At 37.4% G+C, this 23834-nt stretch overlaps 1 protein-coding gene across 2 annotated transcripts in view; it reads left to right on the plus strand.

Moving 5' to 3' along the window:
- LOC116710734 (anoctamin-1-like) overlaps positions 1-13962 on the plus strand; it is a 52035-nt gene extending 38073 nt beyond the window's left edge. The window contains exons 13-25 of one of the 2 annotated variants that reach the window (XM_032549927.1): positions 33-44; positions 1766-1840; positions 2257-2325; positions 2441-2642; positions 2906-3017; positions 3117-3174; positions 3592-3692; positions 4444-4586; positions 5317-5469; positions 8297-8349; positions 10540-10724; positions 12273-12378; positions 13327-13962. In XM_032549927.1, the coding sequence (XP_032405818.1) occupies positions 33-44; positions 1766-1840; positions 2257-2325; positions 2441-2642; positions 2906-3017; positions 3117-3174; positions 3592-3692; positions 4444-4586; positions 5317-5469; positions 8297-8349; positions 10540-10724; positions 12273-12378; positions 13327-13584 (1527 nt within the window). In that variant the 3' untranslated portion in view covers positions 13585-13962. The remainder of the gene's footprint in view (positions 1-32; positions 45-1765; positions 1841-2256; positions 2326-2440; positions 2643-2905; positions 3018-3116; positions 3175-3591; positions 3693-4443; positions 4587-5316; positions 5470-8296; positions 8350-10539; positions 10725-12272; positions 12379-13326) is intronic. The other variant, XM_032549937.1, reaches the window with a different exon arrangement.
- The last annotated feature ends 9872 nt before the right edge of the window (positions 13963-23834 follow it).

A 23834-nucleotide genomic window follows, 5' to 3' on the forward strand; every position in this document is an offset into this window, starting at 1 on the left:
TGTTCTGTTTTTATGTTGTTGTTTTTTTACAGGAAGCATTGAAGGTTTGGAAAACTTTCTTTCTGGTTACTAATTTCTTCTCTAGGTCAAGGTCACTCTGTACTACACAGCCTTTCTGCTACCACTGCAAGGCATTTTTCTTTAAAATCACCTTGTTTTCCAATCCAACAATTTTCACTTTTTACACTTTATACAATGTCGAGTATGACAGCCAAACACAGTCATGGTAAGGAAAAAGTACACCCTTTCTCAGTTCAATTCTCAACATTTTATACAATATTTTTTCAGTTAATGCAGGATTTTTTTTTTTAATTGATCCCAGCTTGGAAAGGTATCAACAGCTATCTGAAGTTGTACAAAACTTAGAACATTATTACTTGTTAAGCAGAGATGAAGCCAAAATTGAGAAAAGTTGTGATAAAAACTGTATTAAGTAAAAAATGTTTGGGGGCACTTTCTGTTTAAAAAGTGCAATTTGAACTGATTATGTAGCACATTTATTATTACAATAACTCAGGACTGTGCCAGAATCAGATGTAGGATGCTAGTCTACAGAGGAAGAGACAAACATTCTCTTGCCATCAACAAAAAGGTCAAAGTCATTAATAAACTAACATCAAAGGAGATCACATGATGCAGCGTGTGCTCCTCATTTTGAGTAGACCCTGTGTCAGTCCTACTGAAGTTAACATATGTCAAACTCATCTACAATTCAATTGTAGTTTGATATTGTGAATAACAGAAGCTCACAGAACTATGCAAGAGAACCAGATACAGATTTCGGTGTACACGGAGTTTTTAGGTTCCCCCTAAAATAAAAGTTTGACAGCTAAAAACACAAAGTCAGCCAAATCAGATTTGTAAGCAGTTAAATGTATTTGTATAACTAGCATACACCATTGCCAAGGAAAGTTAAAAGTAAAAAGAAAAGTTCAAAGGTCAGACACCTTGTCCACAGGAATAAAATGTCTAAATTCGACTACATAGTAAATTAGAAACTGCTTTGGGATTTGGACTAAAGGGTCTGGGGGTTGGGATCATAAGACCCATAAAACTATACTTTACTGACTCCCCAAAGAGGCAGAACATTCTGGATTCAGATTGGTAATTAAAAGGGTATACTTTGTTTGTACAATGACTGTGGCTACTTTATATTTCATATTTGTTCTAATTTTCTAGATGGATTTGCAACTTTTAACTTCTGAACTGTTTCTGTTATTTCCTGTTCACATTCTCTTACCCTTCGCACTGGTCGCAATTTGAGCTTGGTTACATATGATTCACAAACTGTTCTGGTCATCATTTGCCCAAACAGGATTCAAGTTCTAGAGTTAAGAATAACAGCAATGGAACATTTTTGAGAAAGTTCAGATTGCATCTTAAGAGTTCCAGGTGGCGCCACAGCTAATCTGTTGAACAATAATGAAAGTACTAGAAGAGTCTGTGAGTTTAGCTGCCAACACTACAACAGTACAAATCTCTAAAGTGACTTATAGTAGAAACATGTTATTTTGAACAGCTGTTATCTGCCATGCTTTACATACCTACATGTCTATTACACTAACAGGAACTCTTACATCCATGATATGGCCTTCTGACATTTTAGTTTCTGATTAAGCTGTCAATATGTAGGTTATTTTAAAGAATCTTATTTCCTATCTTGAAAGAAATATTATACTCAGTGATTTCTCCAGCAAATAAACCTAGTAAAATGAAATAAAATGAAATTTATTTCCATCATTTTTCATTTTGATCACCATCAAAGGATCATCCCAGGGCTGAATATGAATTCAGAGTGATGCAGAAGTCCCTGAAGAAAGAAAAAAAGTCCCCACAGAAAGTAAGATATCACTTGCTGTAAGTTGAGAGTGTCAGTAAAGGATATCTGTCTTCCTATGTGTGTGTGTTTGTGTTCTGTTGCTGAATTGTTCGCAAAAGCCTCAAATTAAATCATATATTAAAATAAATAGCGGTATTAGTACCTCGTACTAATAGAAACATGGAGTAAAAATCCTTGTAGTTTGATCATTGTGGCCTGTTGGCGGTAGACCTCTGCTGATCATCTCACTTCAAAAACCATCTGGGCCTCACGAAAACCTCTGCAAACCTTCTTTCCATTATTTTCAAGTCACAGTATCTGCTGCCATCTACTGGTGTCACAACACATTCTGCAAAAAATGTTACCGACACAAAATTGGGCTTAATTTTGATTATAACAGCTGGGCTTGTAAAGCATTTTTTTTTTTTTTATTTTAGGTTGAAAAGCTCACATGTAGAGACCGTCTTCCTGCATACATGACTAATATTGTCATGATGCTGCTGATGGTAAGTCATAATTGTCATTATGCTGTGATCCAACAATGTCGCCTATAAATGTTGTGAAATATAATAAGACATCTGAATGTCTTCATGTTGTTTTCCTGCAACCCTTCCTGAACAGATCGGGGTTACGTTTGCCATTGTGTTTGGTGTGATCCTTTACCGGATTTCCACCAAAGCTGCCCTATATATGAGCTCCAGTCCAACCACAAGAAGCCACGTACAACTGACAGTAAAAACCACTGCAGCCATCATTAACCTGGTGGTCATTCTGATCCTGGATGAAGTGTATGGAGCTGTGGCTCGCTGGCTTACTGTCCTAGGTAAGGAAAAGACCTAAATAGTAGGTTAGAGCTATGGCAACTTTAGAGTCTAATGTCTCCAACTCCTCTTCTTGGTCTGCCTGGTGGGCAGATATATATATATATATATATATATATATATATATATATATATCTGTATGTATGTATAGATAGATCTATATTAATAGATCTCTAGATACATTGATATATAGATAGATACTGTAGTTTTTATTTTCTTTTAGCTTTCTCAATAATTGTTTTTCTGTGTCCCTGTTTTGTGGCAGAGGCCCCTAAAACAGAGAAGAATTTCGAGGAACGGCTGATTTTTAAGACTTTCATTCTCAAGTTTGTCAACGCTTTTACCCCAATCATCTACATCGCTTTCTTCAGGGGAAGGTTGCTACTCTAATTTTTAATGCTCTTTTTTGTTGTTTCAGTATATCATATTTATGTCATCAGCTGAATATTTATTTCTTCATTTCACTTTCCTTGTAGACTGGTGGGCAGACCAGGCAGATATTTATATGTGTTTGAGTCTTACAGAATGGAGGAGGTAAACTTTATGTCTTTATTACATCTGCAAGCAAAATCTATGAATTAATATTATTGCTTTTTCTTAAACAAATTACAAAAAACAAAAACAGTAGGACCCAATTTGAGGAATTCTAACTTTTAGGACCTGATGTTATGAAGCGCTATTTGCGAGGAATTCCAACGTTGTGAGAACTTGAAATGGGAACGCAGGCTCCATAGTTTCCCAATGCAAGGTGGGCTTGTAGGAGGGCAGTTCTGTGCAGAGCTCCATGGTCTGTGGGAAATCTGAAGTGGCTAATAAACTGCTCATCATCATGTTCCTGCAGTTCAGTCTGATCTCTGAACACACACTCATAAGGCTCCTGGTCTTTAAGAACATGGGCCCAATTATTTTGTTCAGGTTTAATTTTTTTTTTTCTGTGTTCCTGATTTCCAGTGTTCTGATGGAAGCTGTCTGATGGAGCTATGTATCCAGCTGAGTATTACCATGCTGGGGAAGCAGCTAATTCAAAATAACCTTTTTGAGATTGGAATACCGTGAGTACAGTTCCGTTTCTGCATTTATTTTATTAGATCTGATTAACAAGGATTTGGCACTGCCATTGAGTTCCTGTGCAGATACCCTCGAAAAATACCTCACTTACAGCACAGTCTGGGTTTTCTCCTTTCACTCGGATTCTCTCCGGTCAATTTTTGACCTGGTCAATCAGCGACAGAAGGACAAGTTCTGAGCAATGTTGTTGATTTTCTGCACTGTTTTAGAATTGTAGTCTGCCTGTAGGCCTCAACGGCAGTGGAGGAAGTGAACGAAGTCATTCAGTCTGTGTTGGTCATGCTTCAAAATATTGAGTTAACATCAAAAGTCACCTTGTTGGGCTCGGTGCTTCTCTCTTTGCAGTGGAGGGCAATTGTTTACAGTGCAGGTAGTCTCCTGTTAGATTTATAGTGTTGAACTGGTGCATTACATACATCATGGACAAAAGTTAGTGATTGGGTAAAATTTAAAACTTCATCAGAGTCCACGCCTCCAAGAATCAATCGTTTCTCGATAGCTGAGAGCCCTCTGAATGAAACAAATAGCATAGGACAAGGGGTTGTGTTTTACCAGGCTAATTTGGCACAAAATAACGTCCATTTTATGATTCTGTTAAAAGGGGTGGTGACTGAAAAGACCATTTTAAACAAGGAAGTTTTAATCAACTGTTAAACCTTGTTAGTTGTTCATCCAAGTCAATTTAGAGCTAAGCTTAACTTGTGTGTGTGTTGTTGTTTTTTTTACATTCCTCAGCAAACTGAAGAAGCTAATTCGATACATTCAGTCGGAACAAGGAGCATTTCAAGAAGAAGAGAGACAGAAGAAACTGCGGAGATATGAGACAGACCACTTCTTGGAACCGTTTGGTGGACTGACACCTGAATATATGGAAATGAGTCAGTAGCAAACAAAATCCTTGCATGCAATCATTTTCTGTAAGTGACTGAGAGAGAGATGTGGTGTGGAAAAGGAAATGGCAATATGTGGCTCAATCAGAAGATTTATTGTTTGGTAAATGTATGAATGTTTCTGCTTTATAAGCGAGACGGGGTGAACGTAGCACTGGTGTGGTTGGTGTGCTTTGATTGGTCCGTATGACCAATCTATTTACTCAGTCCATTTACCATTCATATTTCAGTACATTATGCAGATCTCAGTGAAGTCGGCATCCACTCAAGCACAGAACTGAATGTTTCCCACCACATACACAAAGAATGATGAACTTTAACCATAATGGAGAGGACTTGATCCCAATTTGAGATTGAAAAAGATGTAATATTTCTTGATCATTTTATTTAATATGTGAGGTTTTTTAAACTAAACATAAAAACAGAATTTTTGCAACTGCCTTTCTTGCTTCCTTCCAGAGAGTTTCTGCTTCTTTACACTGAGCAAAGAGGTCATTGAGAGATGTGTGTTCATCTTCATCTTAACATCTTAAATTAACCTAGAAACAATTAGTGTATTATTAGAGACATTTGTTGTCTAATTTATGCAGTATTATTTGAAAGCAACCATGTATCACATGCAAGGTTTCCCCCAGTGTATTATAAGCCTAGCAGACCACCTTATTTTGGATGAGCACTACATAAATAAATAAAATTTTTCTTTTCTCTTCTTTTCCAGTTATCCAGTTTGGTTTTGTCACATTGTTTGTAGCATCCTTCCCTCTTGCTCCTCTATTTGCTCTGCTCAACAACATTATCGAAATACGGCTTGATGCTAAGAAATTTGTGACCGAGTTGCGAAGACCAGTGGGAGCAAGAGCCAAAGATATTGGTGCGTTTTTCTATGATATGATTAAGTTACAACACAATCAACGCGGTGAGGTTAATGATACAAAAGCATATTGCTGTCACAAAGGAAAATACATTTTTGAGCACCATCACTCTATAACATGTTAATTACATTGTTCAAACTAACCCCAATATAATATATTGCATAAACATGGTAATTATGTTGTATACATGTCAGAATTGTATTGTCTAAACATGATACTTATATTGTGCAAACATGATAATTATATTGTACAAATGTTTTGATTTCATCCATCCACATGGTGGTGGTAGTATGCTAAAGAAGGCTATTAAAGTGGCTAACAGGAGTTGGTCAAGATTTACTGATGCTGCTTTGCCTTGTGTTTGAAACCACAAGGCAAAGCAGAATACAGAATGCACATCCTGCTCAGTATGTGCACTCTGAGCAGGATCCTAAACAGAATGGGACTGCACAGGAGGAATCGTCAGTCCGATCCTGTAGATGTGGCGCCGTTCCTAACTGACCGTCTGGAATGAATCTGCAATTGGCTTCCGATTGTAGCTTCCGATTCAGGAAATGGCTAAAGAGCGATTCCACATCATTTTCACTCCCTTGAGCGTCTTTAATCTGTTCTACTTTAAAATCTAATGTACTTACATTTTAAAGTAGAACATTTCTCGAATCAGAAGCTACAATCGGAAGCCAACTTCAGCTTCATTCCAGACAATCAGTTAGGAACGCAGCATGTAGAGGAGCAGACTGACTTTTCTGTCTGTGCAGTCCCATTCTGTTTAGGATCCTGCTCAGAGTGAACATACTATTAATGATTTCCTAAATAACAGGCAGCAGTAACAGTATCTCTCCATATTTTAGACTTAGCATGAAGAAAAACTTGACCAACTCCTGTTAGCCACTGTACTAGCCTTCTTTATACCTGCACTAAAAGCATACTACCACATATCACGCTTATAAAGATCACTTTTATACAATATGTGATCATATTTACACAATATACAGACCCCTCCGAAAGTATTGCAACAGCAAGGCAAATTCCTTTGTTTTTGTTGTACACTGAAGATATCTGGGCTCAACAACAAAAGATAAGCATGAGGCAAGAGTTCAAAATGTCAGGTTTTATTTTCTAGCATTTATATGTAAGTGTGTTGGGTAAATTAGGATATCTCACCATTTGTGTTACACCACAGCATGTTAAGGTGAGCAGAAGTAAAGGAATAAATGATCTTAAAGTGAATAGTATTTAATATTTGGTGGCATAACCCTTGCTTGCAATGACTGGCTCAATCCTGTGACCCATCAACATCCCCAAACTGTTGCATTCTTCATTTGTGATGTCATTCCAGGCTTTTACTACAGATTCTTTCTGTTCTGGTTTGTTTCGGGGGTTTTCTCCCTTCAGTCTCCTTTTCAGGAGGTGAAATGTGTTCTCTATCGGGTTAAGGTCAGGTGATTGACGTGGCCAGTCTAAAACCTTCCACTTTGTTTTCTTTGATGAAGTCTTTTGTTTTAGGTCATTCTCCTGCTGCATGATAAAATTCCTCCCAATTACTTGAGATGCATTTCTCTGTAAATTCGCAGACAAAATGTTTCTGTATACTTCAAAACTCATTCTGCTGCTACCATCATCAGTTACATCATCAATAAAAATTTATGAACCTGTTCTAGAAGCAGCCATGCTTGCCCAAGCCATGACTTTACCTCTACAGTGCTTTACAAATGAACTTGTATGCTCCGGATCCAAAGCAGTTCTTTTCTTTTTCCACACTTTGGCCTTTCTATCACTTTGGTAGAGATTAATCTTGGCCTCATCAGTCCATAAGATTGTTTTCCACAACTTTTCTGGCTATCTCTGTACTTCTTTGCAAATTGCAATATGGCCTTCTGATTCCTACTACAGATAAGTAGTTTGCATCTTTGGGTATACATTCTATATTTTTGCTCTTCGAACAGTGGATTGTGATACCTTCACCCCTGATACTATTGATGCTTTTGGGGTTTTCTTCACAACTCACAATATTTCTTTCACCAGCTACTGTTGTTTTCCTTGGCCAACCTGTTCAAGGTTGGCCAAGGAAGCTTGGCCAACCTTGGCCAACCTTGCTCTGTGCTCTGTGCACCAGTCATTTCTTTCTTATTTATAACCTGTCAGTTGTTGTGCTTGCTATGCTCAAAGTTTGTCTAATGGCTCTGAGTGATTTTACTTCTTTTCTCAGGTTCAAAGTGGCTTGCTTTTCTCCCATAGACAGCTCTCTGGTCTGTCAATGATGAGCTTGTGTGCTTCCTCTTGTTAAAGAGGATAAACCAACATAGGCCAGTAGGCCAATAGACTATGTTTAGGTTAAGCATAAACATAAACGACTATGTTTATGCGTAAGCCTTCCCAATAGTTTTAAGCATAGGCCAAAAAGTAGACTATTTAATGTTTGAACAATCAACATTAAAGGTAACACCTGGTCAACAAGAAACACCCATCCATCACATGTTCCAATAGTTTTGCTCACTTGAAAAATGGGTGGATTCAAACAAAGGGTGGTATGTCCCGAGTTGTTTATAACACACCTACATGTAAATGCCAGAAAATAAAAGCTGACATTTTTAACCCTCGTCTCATTCTAATCTATTGTTGTTAAACCCAAATGTCTTCACTGTACAACAAAAACTAAGAAATTTGCCTTGCTGTTCCGATACATTTGGAGGTTATTGTAAGTATGAAGCTTGTACAATATTATTATCACCTTATAATGTGATAGTGCTCAAAACTTTTTTATCCTCCGTGACAGAAATACGCTTCCATATAATTATGTGATCATTCTTATTTTTATGCTTGCAGGTATATGGTATGATATTCTGAGAGGGGTAGCAAAAGTTGCTGTCGTCATTAATGTAAGTAAATACACCTATCTGTAAGTATAAATGCTTTGGTTCAAACTATGATCAAGTGAAATGTGTTTCTATAAGTGCCAACTTTCATAGAGGAAAGAGACTATAAAACTAGGAAAGGAGGAGGAAGAAGATGGATGCCAAAGTAGGCAAAAATTAAGCCAAAGGTAATTTGAGTGGCAGAACTGAGAATTTTTATTATAGATTACTGCTACAAGATCAGAAATCTCTTTTTAAGAGACTAGATTCTTGAAGTCTTTGGTTTCCTGGAAAAGCCACTAGAGCAAGCAGCTGTGGACTGTCATGGCACGTGGGACGGGGGGGGGTTGCTCTCCCCAGTATCTTCGACAGACATCTCAGTGACTGGGAATGTGCTGAAGCCGCTGTCCCAGTTCGGGTGTCACAGACCTGAGTGCTCCAATGATCACTGGCAAAAACTGAGACCACAACGTCTCCCTTTGCTGTCGGAGTCTCTGGTATTTCTTGAACTTCTCATGTTTGCCTTTTAATGTTGTGTTCATGTTTAATTACTATGTCACTTACAACTGTCCCCTTGTCTACTTTGTCCACCTTTTACTTTACTTCAACAATTATATTTGTCAATCTTAGTCAAGTGATTCTCAGCCAGCCAGCATTTAGACCATTTTAATTGTGAAATTTCTAGTGTATATATGATACAGATGTTGCACGCTATCCTATTGAATAGTTATGGCATTAAGGTTAAGCATTTTACACCAGCTGTTATGGAATGGACTGTTCCATCAACTGGCAAGCAGAATTGCGCAACATTCAGCTTAGTTTGTGTTTATTTGTGGCGCATGGTGACCATGCTGCCATGATTAGCATCTCTGTACTGTTTATTACTTTAGACTTCTCAAATCACTGGTTTATATGCAGCCATTAAAACAATCAGGAAAGTTAAATATTCAGTTCTTCATTACAGTTTTTCTCAGTCGCTTTGGTGCACTTCTCAGAACACAACTGAAATTCTCAAAACTACTTATTCAATCTTCAAATCAAATTGTCACTTGTGCACAACAAAAAGTTTCCTGCTCCTTTCAACAACTTGCAAATGCGTTTGTACATCATTTAAGTTACTATGTACCATTCTCTGCCTTTTCCTACACTTTCAGTTTTTCCGTCATGTTGATCAAAATGTATTGTATCGATCTCTGTTTAATATTCTTGACCTCAACAACAAGTTGTCATAATATGATAATCATATATCTGGATATTTCTTTTAGACTTTTTTTCTAAATCTGTCCTGAACTGGTAAATTGCTCCCAGGTGAAAGCTGCTTACCGGAGCTTACCTTCACAGTAGGTGAAGGTAAATGTGTGAAGCATTAGATCAACCAAGAATCATCCAGTTTTCTGAAACAGATAAAAGGTGCATCTCATAAGCCATCAACTGGCAAGTATATAGTACATGAAGCTGAAGAACAACTAATGTTACATTTCTGGCGATGGAAGGAAAGGATTTGGACGGGGTCAACAGCCAGAAAGAAGAAGAGGAAGAGAAGTGAGGCTGTGGCGGCACATTTAGAAGGCAAAACAGAAAGAAACAGAAGAGGCTGAGGCCAGTTTCTGTCACTCCATCAGCATCCTGTTGTGTGTCACAAGCTATAGACTGATGATGCTGGAGTGACTCAGGGGGGACTCATATAGTGATATGATTTGCAGAATGAAATACATTGTATTGGGTAACTTCAAGTCTAGTCTCCAGTGTGTTTATATGGCTTTCAAGTAACATTTATAAACTACTCTCAGTTGGTGATGGCTGATGGAGGTTTTCTTCTTTACTGTTGCTACATTTTGCTCTAAAGTCAACACCACAAACCAAGTGATTGCCGTCGCTACAGCCTTGTCCAGGAGGAGTGAATGCTGCAAGTCAATGACTTGATGCTCTGCTGGGTTTTGTTTGAAGTGTTTTCAATTACTTGTGTTTCAATTAATAAGCTCAATTTGATTAATTGATAACTGGGTTCAATTGGAATCTATGTATGTTGAATAGAAATTATTTTCTGTAAAATGTCTCAAGGCATTTGCTGTGAATTGGCATGATATAAATAAAACTGAATTGAATCGAATGGAAGTTTATATGACAGCCCATGGGTAACTGAAGTTGCATAGGCCACTGTTACATTAAATTCCCCTGGTGTGACAAAATTTTTATCTTCCACCTCTCTGCTAGGCATTTGTCATCTCCTTCACATCAGACTTCATCCCTCGGATGGTCTACCAGTATATGTACAGCCCTGATGGCTCCTTGCATGGATTTGTCAACCATACGCTGTCCTACTTTAATGTCAGTCACTTTGAGCATGGCAAAGAAACTATGGATCCAATGCCTTATGGCTATCCCATTGAAGTTTGCAGGTGAGCATCAGTCTTGTTTTGTCTCTTCACTGTTTACATCCACCAATTCCCTTCACTATTTTTTCTTCTGAAATTGAGTAACTATTTCTCAGGATGTGTCTACTGGCTAGTTCGGGAATAACTAACCAGTCATGTGATGTCACACTTTTGTAAACTTTGTAACTGACAGTCAGCTTGGCAGGCAGTTGCTATGACAACAATAAACAAGCCACACACTTAGAACTAGCTCCCACCTCGTTCCCATCTAACTTATGAACAATATAAGTACATTACAACTATTACTCGATTACAATTTTTGAGTACTCTACCCACCTTTGTGGTACTGTAGTAATTACTGCTGAACTAGCAAAATTAGCGTAGCTAATGTGGCTTTTATCTGCAAACTAAGATTAACATGTAGCCTATGTGGATGTTACCACATGTACTCACTGTGCCAGTCGTTAGAACCATGTTATTCATGTGAAGAGTTTGGATGTTCTTTGCAATGCTGTTGAAACACTGATTGTATGAGTCTATGGATTTCAGGCTGCTTAGCTCCTCCATGATGTACACACTCCATCTATATCGTAGTATGAGATCAGAGGCAGCTTGTCGATATTGTACAAGTTTTCCCTCTCTGTCTTATACAGGTCGATCCTGACAGCAGCCATTCTGTTTGTTTCTTTCTCTTGCACATTGGCCAAGATCATCCACATACAGTATTTTGCTTTCATTGGTCTTGAAGAAATGGGTCCATTATGCATTGAGCATGCACTTGCCTACTAAAATGGTGTGGATCACTTCCAGTTTGACTTATGGGAACAATGTATACATTAACCAATACTTCAATTATACTGCAGCATGAATCAGATGGTTGCTTTTAATTGTTTCCAAGGTTAAATAAGTTGTTTTAACCAGCCAGTGTGCATTACTATTCTCCTTTAGTGCAGTGGAGTAAAAGGCCATGAACTTGGTATGGATGTTGCTGCACAGAAAGTTCATCAACACATCAAGAAATTAACAACCTCCATTAATGGGAGGCAGATCATTGTTATTGAAAAAAATTAGAGGTTATTTTAGTTGCTCAGTGTTCTTTTTTCACATCAGAAATGTTGTGATTTTACCAAAATTGGTAAATTTTGAATTCTTATTTAAACAGATGAAACTAAATATGTGAGATGGGAAAATGTGTGTCATTTAGCTGCATAATCATTCTGCACAATATTATTTTCCCAATAATTTTGCACATAGATATTTTCATAGAAACAGAAAACCTCACTTTTAGTTTCTTAAAGGTTCATGTATGGGGTTTACTGACATTTTGGAACAAACAAGAGAACTGTAGTTGGTGATTAATAAAAACAATAATTGTGTGAAGACTTGACTCCACCAATCAGATCAAGGCAGACTTCAGTCCAGCCTTGATCTGAGTTTTCCCAACAGTGGCTTTTTCATCACTGCTCTTCCATAAAGCTTTGACAGGTGAATGAATTGGGGTTACAGATGTTGTCTTTTTTAAACAGTAGGTTGCACTGATTATACCGGACTGTTACTATTTGTGTCTCACAGGTATAAGGATTACAGAGAGCCTCCCTGGTCTCTAACACCATATGAGATCTCTAAAGAATTCTGGGCGGTGCTGGCTGTACGACTTGCCTTTGTCATTGTTTTTCAGGTAACAAGAGAAAGCAGGATTTTTTTCTTTTCTATATTTATCAGAACAATGCTCATGATATCTCATTTATTTTAAAAATTTATTTGCAAACACCTAAGAAAATAGATCATAACATATAAAATCTAAAACAAAATAATGTCAGCAGTAGAAATATTGGATGGATATAAAATGTGCACATAAACTGACAGATTCCACACTGTTATTGTTTATGTCCCAACATCCAAAGCCTCCTACTGAAAGGCAAACTTTCTTTTTTCTGTGACTTTACAGTGCTGTGAAAAATGTACACGTCTTCTATTTTTGCTTTTTTTGGCACATTAAATGTTTCAGATCACAAATTCTAACATCTGAACATGATTTTAAAAAAGCTGTTTTTAGGTCCTGTTTTTATCTACTTCACCCAGCTCATTGCTTCTATAGGACCTGCAGCACTTAATGAATTCTACTTTTGACTTCTACTTTTGTGTAGATGATTAAACAAAACCATCTAATAAACATTGAATGTTTATTCATCAGCATTCAATGTTGATGAATAATTTTTTTCCACAATCTGACTGTAGATGGTTAAACAAAAGTAGGCCTAAATATGTTGTAATTCTTCTATTAACTAAAATATTTGTCTCAGCTGTACTACTTGATTTAGTACTGCTCGCTTAAAATAAATGAAGTTTTCTTATTCACTAACCTTAAGCTTACTTTACTTTTTTTTTTTTTAGGCAATTAGTTTGTATAATCTTTTAAAGTAAGGTGAATTAATTAGATTTTACAGTGTAGTTTAGTTTTAGTGGAAAGTTACATTTTCTGGTTATGGCCAGTTTGGTTTGGCTGACTATTTTACACAGAATGCAAAAAAAAAAAGAAACGATTTTCTATTTACACAGGTTATCTTTGTCTGTTCTTATATTTTGCTTGATTATTTAATTAATTACTTTCATTATTCTTTGCCAGAATGTGGTGATGCTGATGAATGACATTGTTGACTGGCTAATCCCGGACATCCCCAAAGATATCAGCCAACAGATCCACAAGGAGAAAATTCTGCTGGTTGAACTCTTCATGAGACAAGAACAAGGAATGATCAATATACTTGAGAGAGGGGGGTCATCAAGCATCAAGGAAACCTACAGAAGAAGCAACAACAACAACAACAGCACAACGGCCCCTCTGTTCTCAAAAGAGCAACCCAATGGCACCAAACAATTCTGAGTGTAGCAAGGATGTCTTCATTAATCAGTCTTAGCAAGTCAAAGCTTACAGAGAGTATATTTTTTCATTAATCACTCAGGTCATCCTGAAGTCACTGTTTCTGTTGACGTCTAAAACATTCCAACATCTTTAAGAGCGGCTGGTCTATCAGGTGTGAGAAAAGCAAGCTGTTCTCCATGTGCTGCATTTAAGAAAGTTTTATGATAGAAAATGTCAGTCCATAACTGTTTCCTCAGCTTTTCTTCGCTCATTATATTTTTATTCAACTGTGCATGCATAATAACATAAAGAACATTTGCATATAAATCTATTAATGCTCATGAAGATATCCCAATTTGTATAAAATTTACAAATAATAAAATAACATGTTTAATCTTGTATGTGTTGAAAAGGATTTGCCTTTGTAGTTGGTACTACAACTTTTGACAGTGTAATTGTTTTAATTTTATAGATCTATTAGCCACTTTATTACTTCAAATACTTTCAAATAGCAGTGACTCAAATGGCAGCAACCCAATGCATTTACTAATCTAGACAGGTGAAGATGATATGAGCTCAGCTCAGCACAAAAACAAGTAAACAGCGGCTGACTGTTGCATGGCTGATGCCAGACATTCTGGTCTGAGTTTTCAGAAACTATACTGATTTATTGACATTTTCACTCAGCCATATCTCACTCAATTTGTTAAGATGAAGCATTGATTTATTCTGCCTTGTTCCATTCATCTTACTGCAATTCACAGCACCATGTCTTCTGCCAGGAATCAAGGGTCAAAACTTCAATTCATTCATTTAATTCATTCATGCTTTATTTTTTGTTTAAGTTTCTTCAGGTTCAATTTACAGATGACCGTGCCAGAAAATGAACTAAATTTGAAATGTGCCATAATCTAAAGTTGTTGTTTTTTTTTAAAAATAAAACAATTGCCCATGTTGCTTAGTTATTAATTTGATTTTTTTTTTTAAAAACACTGAATTTTGAGGGAACGCTCAAAACTGAATAATATTTATTGTGTTTTGTAGTCAGGATTCATCTAAAAAGTGTGCGAAATTTTAAGCTGTTTGGTCAAACAGAGGTGAGATCCCAACTGGTAGTCTTAGTAAAAAACTTTGTAAAGTGTGCCAATGTCAGATCAGGATGACAGACAGATACATTTTATTTGACCTTAGCCACCATTGATTTTGATATTTTACATGGTTTTTGAAAACCTGTCCACATTGTTTGGTGAATAGCATTAGTGAAGATTACTGGTGAGTGTGAATACAATAAAAATACATGGAATACTAAGGACATGATAAAAGCTGTAGAGGAAAAGGATAAACCAAGAAAGGATAAAACTCATCTAAGAAATCTAAATAGAAATGTACAAGGATCAAAATGCATGAATATGCAATAACTAAATACAAATGAATAATTTATATGGCAAGACATTTTCAGTAATACAGGGGACTGAACAGAATATAGTAAGATCTGAACTGAAGTAAAAACACAGCAGATCATAATATGAAAAAAAATCCAAAGGAAATTAATATTCAGCAAGGGGACCACAACAATTAACTATAAAAGTCAAGGAAACAACTTACATGGCAGAAGCTATGAAGCATGAATTACCCACAGAGAATCCAAAAATTTTAATCAAGTAAAAATAGCACTTAAAAAGTATCCAAGAAATTACTCAAGTAAGAAAAAAGTATTTTACCAAATAGTGGCCATTTGGTAAAATGTCCATGTTAATGGTACAGGATGTTAAGAAAAATGGCTCCAAGACACTTTCAATTTGACTCATGTGAATTTGATTTAGAACTGACTTTGTTCTTAATCATTTTTATATACCAAAACTACTAAGTCGTAGGTTGATAGATATATGTAAAAATATCGCTCTTGTTTTTGTCCCATATTTGTATGATATCAAGGAGAATCCAGCCATCTTTTCACTTCTAGCAGTGGTCATCATTCCTAGAAACAGTTTAGGTTTCTACTTGTAGAGAAATCCATGTCCTATTCGGAAGTGAAGATGGTATGTTGATGAATAAATTTTTTCCACAATCTGACTTTAAGTGCCACAAACTTTGCGAGTGGAGATAGTAGTAGTTGTAGCATTGTGTCATGTTTTCAGAGAAGCTTTCTTATGCTTGCTACTTCATAAATAAGTTTCTCTCTCCTGTCAGGATTTTCAATTATTTTGGAGCCACCAGGGTCTACATTCACACAGTCTTCTCAGTTTCACTTCAGTCACACAGAAGTAGAAAGAAAATCAGTTTTACAATGCATTTTGATTGATTAGATTGAGATTTTCACTAGCAGAGCAGACAGCTCTCTTTCTGTGAGTGAGGTACCGATGTGAAACTAGCCATGACCTCACCCACCGTTCAGAAAAATGTTTCTATACAACGTATTGATTTCTCTACAATGATCAGCAGTTTGGAGCCAATTGCTGACTCTCACATTTGCTGATTCACTGAAGGGGAGGCATTGCCTGCACTGGCTGCTGCTCACACACACAGACACACAGCTGGGGAGAGGAGCTCAAGCATCCTTTGTTCATTTTGGTGAGCGCATATAATACACTTGTATTCACTCAAAAAGTACATCGTACCATAAATACTTTCTTTTTCTGGGTGTAGTTGATGTAAGCTGTAGAATAGTTAGTGGTTACTCAGGTTTGTGAAGACAACTCATCTAATGTGACCTACCAACTAGATTTGTCAGAGTGGCCTTCTTTGTTACAACATAATGTAGCATATTTGTAAAGATAATATACTGCAATATACATCAATGGTTGGTGAATAAAGAGATCAAATGGGCTAATTTCTCAGAAGATAAGATGCGACTCATGAAGGAGCAGCGAGAGACTGGATGTTTGCAGTTGCGAGTGCCTTGTATTTATAGTGAGGAAAATTATATACATATTTACAATACAGTGAAAAGAAACATCCAAATGGCCATATAAAAATGTGGAACAGAGAAAAAACAAAAAATTTATCAATCCCACAGTTCCATAATTAATGAACCCACACCCTTCAGTTCACCCACCCCAAGCTGGGGTTGGTTAGAGGTCCCAAGCAAGTTAATTATAAAGTGCTTGGTGCAGGTCATGGGCTGACAAAAGTCAGGTCAGAGTGGGGACAAAATTGTTCATTAGCTGCAAGGAGCCTCCTACTAGCCTGGCAGGAAAATCAGAAGTCTTCACACACCAAAAGTGCAATCTTTCTTGGGCTCTAGGCCTGGACCTTCAGCTTGCCATCAAACCTGGCCTGAATAATAAAACAGGACCATTTTTCCAAATAAATAAATATAGTCCAATCATTCCAGTGTGCACACAAATTCAATAAATGGCACTCTTTGCACTATAGTTAATTCCAACAATCATTTCCAATTAATATGCATATTCAATAAATATAAAGTTCAATATAAATTACATCCATGAGAGAGCCAATAAATATGCACCATATAAATTAGTTAACATGTAATGTGAAAAAAAAAAATCTAAACAAATGCTCAATAATTATTGTTCACATATGGGTTGTTCAAAGCTAGTATGAGCGTCTGGATTTACATAGTAATCTAGCAGCTACACAAACAAACACTCAGTGACATCAGCTAACTGCTAAATTACACACAGAAACACTCACCAGAGCTGCAGTTTATATCTCACACAAACGGGTTTTTTCTTCTCATCTCGGTTCATGGTAGTAGACTCCTAGAATTCAGCACATTTAACTGACCTGCAGCTCTGCTCCTCCCAACGGGTCCTAATCTTTCATATTTCCCCCCTCCAGTTAATATACCTAACAGATACGCTTAGGTAGCACATGTGACCCTAATACTCAACAGCAATTGGCTGTTCAGTAGTCTCTTGAGAGTTAGTGATGTTATATTAGAACTATCGAGAGATTTGATAGAGAGATAGAGGCGTTAGAGAGAGGAAGAACCGGAGAAGCTGAGGGGATGGAAACTAGAATTTACACCTGGGTCACAATAAGGATATGTAGTGCAGACGATATTTTGTGATGAAATTACAGAATGATGTACTCAAGAAAAATACACGAAGCTCATAATATAAAAAGAGCAAAAAAGGGGCAAAGTAAATTTCAAATTCGACTCAAAGTTCAGCTAAACGCTGATTGTGAGTCGTATTTTATCTTTTAGTCAATCTATAATAATTTTGCTGTTTTATTAATCATAAAAATTTTTGAAAATGCACTTAAAATCCATCTTTGTTTTGAGTTGATTGTTTTTTAATTGTTAAAAATCGACATTAAAAACCTATGCCTATTGATTTGCTCGAGGTAAAAATACATAATGTACAATCTGTGTCTGTAATAAATCTCACACTGCTCTTGAGCACCTAACGTCTGTGCACACCATGTCTGATGTAATAGTAGCATCATTGGTGGACAGTTACATCTCTCCTTTGTGTGATGGTGTTTTAATAGGTGAAGCAATTTATTAGAAACTCAAGCTTTACGCTCCAAACTTGTGCTTCTGTTAGCATAAATAAATTGTTCAAGAAAGAATTTAAGGTTGAAAGCTGGTCACTGTGTGCATGACAGAGAGTCAGAGTGAGAGTGAGCACAGCTATTAAGTACAGTGTTGCTAAATTAAGGACTGTCCAAAGCAAGTCAAATTCAAAGCATCAATAGAAAATATAGAAAAGATAAATCGAAGGCAAATGCACTCCCCCTCCCCAAGTAATTACTGTCCGTTTAGATGATTACCTATAATTACCTGCAAACTGCCAGCGTCAAATATGTGGTTGTGAGACCTAAAGAGGAGATGCGTAAGAAATAAAGGAAGAAATAGAGGAAGTTAGAACTGAAGAAATAGTTGGAAGGGGAAAGGTGCAGCAGAGGCGACAGAAGCAGTTAGAAAAACAAGAGGTTAAAGAGGGGAAGATATGGAGGAGGAGTAAAGATCTATAATGAGTTAGGGAAGGGGAGCTCTAGTGTAGTACTGACAAGTGTTTTTGTCAGCCGAGGTCAAGTGGTTGCTGTCTTTGCTTTCAGCAACTATAAATGAGTGAAAAGCACAGCATTAATCCCCCGTCATTTACAGAAATGCAGCAGACCTCTGACAGCAGCGGCAATTGCAGGGCCAATGATCTGCTGTCCATGACAGTGATGATTCTTTTTCTACAAGTCATGTGACAGTCAGGCGATCCTGTTTAGAAATGCTGTAAAATCCTTTTCCAGCTGCTCCTGTTTCAGTAACCACTCATAAAGACTGATGTCAATGATGCCTGTAGGGTGTCTAAATTGCTACTTGTATTTAGGGTCCAGTGGTCTAATAGAGGTTCAATCCTGTTACACCGCTACAGCAGATCCCACCAACTTTTACAACAACTCAGGAGAATATTGTATATTATGAATTACTACAACATTTATTTTTGGAATTAATAAAATATGTTTGAAATAAAATTAATTGTTAAAATCCAGATTATTGCCATCATTTTCATCCCAAAGTTTTACAACATATTTAGACATACAGATATTTAATATCAATTTTAAGAATACAAGTTTTCCAAAGTCCAAAATTGTTGGTCTAAGAGGAGAGACTTTAGGTGAGAGACGGAAGCTCAATCATTTAAGAATGAAATCTGCTTCCATGTTAGCAGCTTTCCTCAACAGGTATTTCTGTCGGCTGCATAATTTCATGTCGGTGCACTTTGCACCACATACAAGCTCAGAAAATTGTGGCGCAGAGGTGGGAGTGAAGCAGAGCAAACTGCTGCTGCTTAAATGATAAGATAGAAGGAAGTCAGAGTTTGAGCAGCAGGTTCTGATGGCACTGAGGGAAATAACAAACCGGTTCTCACATGAACACAACCAATGCTGTGAGCATTGCAGTGACGCTCAGAGTGGCAGGTTCACAGATTTCAGATATGGAGCGATTTTTTTGAACAACAAAAAAAACCCAGAAAGAAAGTAAGAAAATTTTGAAAAAATAGAGACTTATCTGTTAAATAACAATATTTGAGTGAGGTTTAATTTGTATTAATGCTTGAATATGTTTGTATATGATTATTAAGAAATAAGAGCAGGGGTGAATCCAGGGAGTTTTTAAAGAGAGCTAAAAGGGGGCCAGTGATAATCTTACTGAATACTGAATACTGAATAATGTTTAAATTACAGTATAAAATATGCCAACAGTATAGGTCACCACAATGACAAAAATGTCCTGCGTGAGACACCATATCCACAAGGTTTGGCAGACAGAGCTAAAAAGTTTTATGTTTGTCTGTGAATGACTGTTCACTGAGACACATCAATCAATCAATCAATCAATCAATCAATCAATCAATCAATCAATCAATCAATCAATCAATCAATCAATCAAATTTTATTTGTATAGCACATTTCAGCAACAAGGCATTTCAAAGTGCATTGCATCATATCAAACACAGAACACAATGCAACATAGAATCAAAAATCAGAACACGACATTAAGTCAGGTTCCATCAATAAATTTGTATTGATTACGTTTAAATACAATCCTAGACAGGTGGTTTTCTCAGTCGAGTTTGCATCCATAAAAGGTTTACACTGTGTTATATGGAACAAAATAACAGTTCCATATAACAGTTTTTATATGGAACATGTGAAGGAGTTGCTTTTAGTATCTATAACTTAGTGCAAATCAAGTCTAATGACAGTTGTAAAAAAAAAAAACACTGTCAGGCTAATCTCGAAATTGTTGTGTGGCTCTTTACTGTGATGATGAGTTTGTATGGCCCTTAATGCTGAACTGGTTCACCATCCTTGCTTTTAAAGCATGGGTCTCAAACTCAATTCACCCGGGGGCCGCTGGAGTAGAGTCTGGGTGAGGCTGGGCCGCATTCACACACACGGTCTCCTCAGCCGAAACTTTCTGATTGCCTATTACCATATTTGGCCGTAGTCAGGCCCTGTAACAGCCGTAATTGTGTAGTGTCTCTTAAGATACTCTAGTATTGCTAATGATGTCAGAAGTATGCGCCACGATTCTCTGTAGAGAGCGTGGGAGAAACGTGCTGGACGGACATGTTAGCTCCCTAACTTTTTAGTAATGTTACGGGTTGTTTGGGACGCTGCTCAATTTCATGTCTGATAATATAGCAGCAGTTCAACACGGGCTTGTAAGGTTGGTGAAGAGCGTATTTATTAAAGGACAACACTGTGAATTCCCAGTACCAGTGGGGTTGTGAGTTTTGAACCGTCCTGACGAATCTGCCGCCTCCTCTCCTCCCTTTAAACACAACCCAAGCGTTACAGCCGCCTAACCTTAATTATGTTACACTGATCAGCAACTTCCGGGGTCTAGACTGGGATGCTGAAAGCAAGTGAAGCGGGAGCGGCCGCGGAAATTGCGCATGTACCGCATGCAAATAATGACAAATAGAAAATGCAAATAGGGATGTGCTGTGGTGGCGCAGGGGGTTAAGCACAACCCACACAAGGAGGCCTTAGTCTCGTCGCAGCTGTCGCAGGTTTGATTTCCGGCCTGGCGACCTTTGCCGCATGTCTTCCCCCTTCTCTCATTACTCATTACCCACTTTCCTGTCAATTCACTATCAAATAAAGGCCACTAGAGCCAATAAAACCTTTAAAAAAATAAAAAATAAAATGCAAATAGGCCCGGCCGATGTCCGCCCCCGAGAGCATATACTCCACCGTGATTGGTAAGTTCGTTCAGCTCCGCACACAACACTGAAAAGTGCCAATTATATCAAACTCGCGGGCCGCACTAACATTAAACTTTCATATTAAGGTGGGGGCCACAAACTATCGCCCCGAGGGCTGCAGTTGGCCTGCGGGCCGCGAGTTTGAGACCCCTGCTTTAGAGGGTAGGTATTATGTAAAAATCAAAATTTTTGAGCTTTATATCATGCAGTAGAGCAGTATTTTTGGATTTCTAGTAGCAGAAATCCATTTGGGGGTGCCTAAGCGCTTGCTCTCTCAAAACACCGCTATTTCCACAACTCTTCTCCGGGCTTCATCTTCACAGAGGTCCCTTGCCCTGTGCCTTCCCTTCTCAGCTCTACCAGACAAGTGACAGCAGCAATTCACAAACACCTAATGGAGCTGTGAGTCTGCTGAGTTCATCATACCAACTGCTTGTCAGTCCAATGCTCCTAAGAACAGTTGTAAATGGCATAAAGGAAAGATATTGTGATGATGAGCTGAAGGTGGCATGTCAGAACAGATACAAGCTTCTTCAAGAGAAGAGGTACAATTTCAAGATCTTACATTGCAAAGTCAAATTTCTTTTCAGTCATTAGTGATACATTCAGAATTATTTTTAACAACTGAATTGAACATAGTTACATAATATAAAATTACACGATGTACCTGGAAAACACAATATTGCCCCTTTAAATCAAGGCTAAAACTGCATTTAAATTGCATTTAACTAAAAATATTCTGCCCCATCTACTTTAAAAAATGCAGCTATTTGCATAATTTATTTATGTTTATCAAGCAAGGCTGTTCTCTGTTTAAAGTACTTACTTATTTTGCTACATGAAAAAGAAAATCTAAGTGAAGTGAACTTAAATTTGTCAAGTAGATTAAGCTAAACTGAATTTGTATAAATTATTTAACTTTTTTGATGTCCCCTCCACCAAACTTTACACTTGGCACAATGCAGTCAGAAAAGAGCTGTTCTCGTGGCAACCGCCAAACCCTGACTCGCCCATCTGATTGCCAGATGGAGAAGTGCAATTAGTCACTCCAGTGAACGCCCCTCCACTGCTCTAGAGTCCAGTGGCAGCGTGCTTTACACCACTGCATCCAATGCTTTGCAATGCTCTTGGTAATGTATGGCTTGGATGCAGCTGCTCCACCATGGAAACCCATTCTAACCCATTCTTCAAACTAGTGTAACATTATGATGTGGGGTAAATATGTGTTACCACAAAATATTAAGTGATGGGTGGAGAACTAGCAGCACACTGAGAGGGAATAGCATAGCTGTCCAGACCTTTATTCAGACTTCATTCAACAGAGCAAAACTGTTCTCTGACCCTCTTAAAAAAAAGAGGGCCAGAAGAAGAAGGAACAGCTCCTCTTAAAGGCACAGCTCAATTCCTCAACTTTAAGAAATAATTGACCTTGTATGTTACCACATTAATTGAAATGTAAAAATAAATTAGTGGTGTCCCGATACTGATATGAGTATCGGTATTGGGGCAAATGCCAGCATCAAGTACTCATACTTGTAAAAACAAGCCAATACTCCAAACTGATACCACTGCTCTGCTGGATTTTCCTCCTAAGCTGCGCTGCGATGCAACTCATAGGCCGGGGGTCTAGAGCTCTTTAGCGCTGCCCTAGTGGCTCTCTAGAGCTTTTTCAAAAATTTTTAAAAATGGAACAAGATGGGGGTGGGAAATATATTTTTTTGTTTTAATATGGTTTCTGTAGGACAAACATGACACAATTATTCTTAACGTTTTCCAATGCTATAAAAATGTGTAGAATAAGTATTAAATTTCAACATTTCTGTCAACAAAGATTTGCATCATAGCCTGTGATGTTTCCTTCAGCTGGGCGGGGTGCCAGGCTGGTGGCTGCTGTAAACAACCTGATGGGTGTGTGGTGGGCCATGGAGAGCAAAGGGGAAAAGAGAAAAATAGCTGAGGAGAGATTCTGCAATTCTTGGACCGAAACATTTGCATTCATTGCCATTGCAGAAGGATTACCTGAATCCTTGCACTGACTTGCTTGGCATTTGCACAGAAATCAAACTTAAACTGTATTAATTTAATTTTATATACTTTACCTTTTCAAAAGGCTACTTCTTTATTTTTATAACTGCATTTTGCGTTTTATTGCACTCCGTTTGTTGCCCAGAGAAGGAGCACGTTATGCAAGTTCTGTTTTGTTGTTTTTTCGATCACACACTTAACGGTGATTATTTACAAAGACAGGGAAATGACCCTGTCCCTGTCGATCTTCATAATAAAAATGACATCAAAAATCTGGTTTCTTTTTTGCATTTCTTTAATTTTATCAATGCAACGAAACATAATACATTAAAATTGTAAAGCACCATCATGCAACAGAGTAGTCACCTGGTGCGTCATTCCTTCCCGGACGCACTGCAGGGAAAATAAACGTTTAATCATGAATGCTAATTATGTATACACAGTCATTTTGATAATAGGCTAATATAAACACTTAAAGACTGTTTTGCGTTCATTATAAACCTTATATAAGGCTTTAAATTTGTTGAGGCTCCAGACAGATTTGTTTCTTTTTTTTTTTGTCCA

Source organism: Xiphophorus hellerii, chromosome 2, assembly GCF_003331165.1.
Source record: "Xiphophorus hellerii strain 12219 chromosome 2, Xiphophorus_hellerii-4.1, whole genome shotgun sequence".
NCBI classification, from domain to species: Eukaryota; Metazoa; Chordata; class Actinopteri; order Cyprinodontiformes; family Poeciliidae; genus Xiphophorus; species Xiphophorus hellerii.